Source organism: Oryctolagus cuniculus, chromosome 7 (assembly GCF_051225735.1).
Source record: "Oryctolagus cuniculus isolate XC-2025 breed Fujian yellow rabbit chromosome 7, ASM5122573v1, whole genome shotgun sequence".
Taxonomy (NCBI): Eukaryota; Metazoa; Chordata; class Mammalia; order Lagomorpha; family Leporidae; genus Oryctolagus; species Oryctolagus cuniculus.
Genome location: NC_142873.1, coordinates 33,390,294 through 33,396,293, shown reverse-complemented (window position 1 = coordinate 33,396,293; position 6,000 = coordinate 33,390,294). Strand labels below are relative to the sequence as shown.

General features: G+C 42.5%; 1 protein-coding gene across 1 annotated transcript in view; it reads right to left on the bottom strand.

The window, feature by feature from the left end:
• Positions 1-2,110: 2,110 nt before the first annotated feature.
• TMCO1 (transmembrane and coiled-coil domains 1) overlaps positions 2,111-6,000 on the bottom strand; it is a 58,457-nt gene continuing 54,567 nt past the window's right edge. The window contains exon 7 of the mRNA XM_002715830.6: positions 2,111-2,694. Coding sequence (XP_002715876.3) covers positions 2,596-2,694 — 99 coding nt within the window. The 3' untranslated portion in view covers positions 2,111-2,595. The remainder of the gene's footprint in view (positions 2,695-6,000) is intronic.

Genomic DNA, 6,000 nt, shown 5'->3' with positions numbered 1-6,000 from the left:
TTCCATCCAATGGGTCTCTCCCCAAATGGCTGCAATGGCCAGAGTTGGGCTGATCTGAAGCCAGGAGCCAGGAGCTTCTTCCAGGTCTCCTACATGGGTGCAGGGGCCCAGGGACTTGGGGGCCATCTTCCACTGCCTTCACAGGCAAATAAGCAGGGAGCTGGATCAGAAGTGGAGCAGCCAGGACTTGAACCAGCACCCATATGGGATGCCAGCACTGCAGGCGGTGGCTTTATATGCTACGCTACAGCACCAGCTCCTCTATTTTATCTTTTTTTTTTTTTTTTTTGACAGGCAGAGTGGATAGTGAGAGAGAGAGACAGAGAGAAAGGTCTTCCTTTGCCATTGATTCACCCTCCAATGGCCGCCGTGGACAGTGCACCACGCTGATCCGATCCGATGGCAGGAGCCAGGTACTTCTCCTGGTCTCCCAAGGGGTGCAGGGCCCAAGGACTTGGGCCATCCTCCACTGCACTCGTGGGCCACAGCAGAGAGCTGGCCTGGAAGAGGGGCAACCGGGACAGAATCTGGTGCCCCTACCGGGACTAGAACCCAGTGTGCCAGCGCCGCAAGGCAGAGGATTAGCCTAGTGAGCCACAGCGCCGGCCCCTCTATTCACTTTTTATCAGGGAAACATGATTTGTGTATGAAAACCTGGTTCGCGAGAAATCCCATCAGAAAGCACCAGCATCAAAGCCTCAGGGTAAGGTGGCGAGAGTGGGCTACACAGTCTCACTTTAGATGGCAGCAGACTTTTGAGAATGGTTCTCTCTAGGCTTTATCTTAAATATTTCATTTTTGTCATTGTTATCATGAGCATCATTTTCTTCATTATCATTTTTAATTATTTTGCCTGCAGTAACCAGTAACATGGAAAAAACTGATAACAGTCATCACCACTCTTGTGTAAATCTTCATTTTTGCCCCTTTAATAATTCAATTATTTTAGATTTTGTATATCTGAAAATGTTTTTATTTTGCCCCCAATCTTATGATTTAGGTGTATGTAAGTGTCGCTCCCCCTCTTCGTGGAGGAACGACACAGGACCCTGCGCTGTTCTTTCGTCTGCTCGGCCCTCCCCGGGTTTGCTGCTGGTCCTTCCCGGGTTGGCTACTATCCCTTCCACCTCCGTGGAAGGGCAGTTCCCCCTGGCCACATTCCCCACTTCCGCAGGGGAGCGGCACACCGCCGGCCGGCTCTCTCGGGGGCTGCACAGGTGTTCCCTTAGATGTTCCCCTTAGATGTTCCTGGTGCGTGCCGTCTCTCTCCTCCTTTATAGTCCTCCTCTGCCAATCCCAACTCGGCTGCCCACACGCCGAGTACGCTGCTCTCCTCCAATCAGGAGCAAGTCCTACAGTTTATTGGTTGAACTGGAGGCAGCTGTGCAGAAGCTGTTTACTCCTCTCCCAGCGCCATATTGTGGGAGAGCAGATGCATAGAATAAGTCTTAATTCCAGTAACTCAGTCCAGTCCGGGCTGCTCCCCACATGTAAGATCCTAGGTTGATGTTCATTTTCTTCAATGCATTGAAGACAGGATCCCACTATCATCTGGACTTTATGATTGCTGATGAGAAGTTTGCTGTTGGTTTAACTCACTTTGCAAATCATGTGTTTTTCCTCACTTGTATAATGCCCACATCTAAGGAGATTATTGAGAAATACTACAAATTGACCGTGGCTTATTATTCTACATAAGACTTCGAACTCTATGGCTCATGAGGGAGAAGCATGGCACATGCATCCCTCCTCCTCACAAGGGTGCATGGCAGGACCAGAATGCCATTGTACTAGGAGCAAGTTCTGCAAGACAGCCACACAGAACTACAACGTGGCCTACCAGAGATCTAAATGCACTCTCACAAGAATCCAACAGGCTGTACCAGGGTACGAAGGCAGCTGCTGGGGACTCTCAGTTTTAAAATCCATGAGTCATTACTTTCCTTCCCACTTCTGCTTTCCAATTTCCAAACTAGGACAACTCTGTAGATTTTGAGCATGAGAGGCAAGGATGGGGAAACAGCTTCTTGGCCAATGCTTACCTGTATGCTCACATTACTAAAAACATTATCTAGAAATATGCAAGCAAAACAAAACAGATCATTGTGGATGAAGTAGCTAAAATTTTGGCTTTATTGATCTCAAGTGATATATTTGGCTTAAAAAAATACAACAAACAGTTCCAATTAAGTTTAGTTACACAAACTAAGTTTTTCTTCTAGATTTCTAGATGTTCACTCATGGAGAGCCAACTTGCATGTATGTGACACAGATAGAGCCTTGAGAGTCAGTCCCACAGAAAATATTTATGTAAGCAAAACGGGAAAGATAGGACTTGTTTTTCATTACATAAACATCACCTGAACTTAACTAATCAGTCTACTTATTGAAGACAATTTATCTGTGACCAAAAGCACTATCATATGTGTTGGATGCCATTCTAATGATATCCAAAAAGCTGAGAAATAACTCAAAAATAGAAAGTGGCTCAAGTGCTAAGGCTGCCTATGGTTCTTGCTATAAAATAGATGCCAGTCTGCCTTGTATATTTAAAAAACAAACAAACAAACAGGAATTAAAGGGCTCTGCTTTACTTCAAGAGAACTTTCCAGAAGGAGGTGGAGGGCCAAGAAATCCACCTGCCTGCTTGGTGGCAGCTCGTGAAGGGGCAAGGCCGAGAATCTTCTGGATGTTCTGTGAAGGAAACACAGGTAGGAATTGGTTGTTAATAAGAGATATAAAGAAGTGCTTTGCATAGATCTGAGCAGACAGAACCCAAATTAAAAGCACTAATATGACCTGCATTAGTTGTTATTTTTAAGAAGGCCTATGGGGCTGGTGTTGTGCCTAGTGGGTAAAGTTGCTGCCTGCAATGCCAGCATCCCATATGGGTGCCAGTTCGTATCCCAGCCACTCTGCTTCTGATCCAGCACCCCGCTAGCAGCCGGGAAAAGCAGTGAAAGATGGTCCAAGAGTTTGAGCCCCTCCCACCCATGTGGGAGACCCAGGTGAAGCTCCTGGCTCCTGGCTTCAGCCTGGCCCAGCTCTGGCCATTGTAGCCATCTGGGAAGTGAACCAACAAATGGAAGATCGCTGTATCTCTCTCTGTCACTCTCCCAAATAAATAAATAAATAAATAACTCTTAAAAACAAAAAACAAGGTCAACAATGTGATGATGATCATAGAATAATAACAACGCTCTTTACCTGATGGGGCCTTGATCTGCTAATGAAGAAAGCTGACTTTATTTTCAAGTGGAGAATCATAAAAAGAGATAATTTTTTATTTTCACATGAAGCATACAAAATACATTCCTTAGCTATTTCTTAGAGCAGGGCCTTTCTTTGAGTATGGGTCGTTTGGCTAGATTCAGTTACTGCACTGGCTACCATGTTCAGTTTCAATTTCTTTAAAGTGGTGGAAGAACTCAAGAGACTTGCAAAGCAATCTGGGTCCAGAATCCTTCTAGACTTTTAGTACACCCCCTACCTTTTTCAGTTATCTCACCCCTATATCTAATGCAGTAATACTTTTTTTTTTTTTTTTTTAAAGAAACTCATCTTTATTCAGTTTTTCAAAACATTTAGTTCTTACAAAAACAACTATTTTTATACTCTGGTTTCATTGGGTGGCATAACATTGAATTAACTTACATAAATACAATAGCAAGTAAAACCAGCATAAACAGGTTTGGAATAAACACAATGGACTCTGGGAAAACAGTGACTCAACAGGTGGGAGCAGACAAGCGTAGGCGTAGTAAAGAACACTCACGAGTGGAGAGCATGGTATGGGGTTCACTCGGTGCGCACTTTGGAGAAGGAAGGGAGAGGGTTTATTAAGGTGCAAAGGTTAAGTAAAGGCCAGTTGTTAGAAGTTTAGACAGCATTTTAGAAGAGGGAAAAATCTTAGAGATCATCTTATGATTCTTGCTCAATTTATTCATTTATGTAATTTTTAAAAAATTTTATTTATTTATTTTAGAGACAGAGTTAAGACAGAGAAGAGGGAGAGACAGAGAGAAAGGTTTTCCATCTGCTGGTTGACTCCCTAAATGACCGCAATGGCCAGAGCTGAGCCAATCTGAAGCCAGGAGCCAGGAGCTTCTTCTGGGTCTCCCACATGGGTGCAGGGGCCCAAGCACTTGGGCCATCTTCTACTGCTTTCCCAGGCCATTAGCAGAGAGCTGGACTGGAAGAAAAGTAGCTGGGACATTAACCAGCACCCACATGGGATGCTGGCACTGCTGGCAGAGGCCTAGCCTATTAGGCCACAGCGCTGGCCCCCATTTTATATAGTTTTAAAACTTATTTATTTGGTGCCTGTCCAATTTCTTGATGTATGCACCTATTGCTATAAACTTTCCTCTTAACACTGCTTTTGCTGTATCCCATAAGTTTTGAAATGTTGTGCTGTTGTCCTCATATACTTCCAGAAAGTTTTTGATTTCTCTTTTGATTTCTTCTATGTCCCACTGTTCATTCAGGAGTATGTTGTTCAATCTCCATGTGTTTGCATATGTTCTAGGGATTCCTGAGTTGCTAATTTCCAACTTCATTCCGCTATGCTCTGAGAAGCTGCATCGTATGATTCTAATTCTTTTGAATTTGTTGAGACTTGCTTTATGGCCTAGTATGTGGTCAATCCTAGAGAAGGTTCCATGTACTGCTGAGAAGAATGTAAATGCTTTATGTGTAGGATGAAAAGTTCTGTAGATATCTGTTAGATCCATTTGGGCAACAGTGTCATTTAAATCTACTGTTTCCTTGTTGATCTTCTGTCTGGTTGATCTATTTCTGAGAGTAGAGTATTGAAGTCCCCCAGTACTATTGTATTGGAATCTAAGTCTCCCTTTAAGTCCCTTAACATATCTTTTAAATAAAGGTGCATATACATTGATAATCGTTATATCTTCCTGTTGAATTGATCCCTTAATCATTATATAGTGCCCCTCTTTGTATACACAGGCAATGCCACGGCCAAGAAAGAACTTCTAAGATCAATCCCATTTACAATAGCTACAAAAACAATCAAATACCTTGGAATAAACTTAACCAAGGACGTTAAAGAGAATTACAGAATCTTAAAGAAAGAAATAGAAGAGGATACCAAAAAATGGAAAAATCTTCCATGCTCGTGGATTGGAAGAATCAATATCATCAAAATGTCCATTCTCCCAAAAGCCATTTAAAGATTCAATGCGATACTAATCAAAATACCAAAGACATTCTTCTCAGATCTGGAAAAAATGATGCTGAAATTCATATGGAGACACAGGAGACCTCAAATAGCTAAAGCAATCTTGTACAACAAAAACAAAGCTGGAGGCATCACAATACCAGATTTCAGGACATAGTACAGGGCAGTTGTAATCAAAACAGCATGGTACTGGTGCAGAAACAGATGGATAGACCAATGGAACAGAATAGAAACACCAGAAATCAATCCAAACATCTACAGCCAACTTATATTTGATCAAGGATCTAAAACCAATCCCTGGAGTAAGGACAGTCTATTCAATAAATGGTGCTGGGAAAACTGGATTTCCACATGCAGAACCATGAAGCAAGACCCCTACCTTTCACCTTACACAAAAATCCACTTAACATGGATTAAAGACCTAAATCTACGACCCAACACCATCAAATTATTAGAGAACATTGGAGAAATCCTGCAAGATATAGGTACCGGCAAAGACTTCTTGGAAAAGACCCCAGAAGCACAGGCAGTCAAAGCCAAAATTAACATTTGGGATTGCATCAAATTGAGAAGTTTCTGTACTGCAAAAGAAACAGTCAGGAAAGTGAAGAGGCAACTGACAGAAAGGGAAAAAATATTCGCAAACTATGCAACAGATAAAGGGCTAATAACCAGAATCTACAAAGAGATCAAGAAACTCTACAACATCAAAACAAACAACCCACTGAAGAGATTGGCCAAGGACCTCAATAGACATTTTTCAAAAGAGGAAATCCAAATGGCCAACAGACACATGAAAA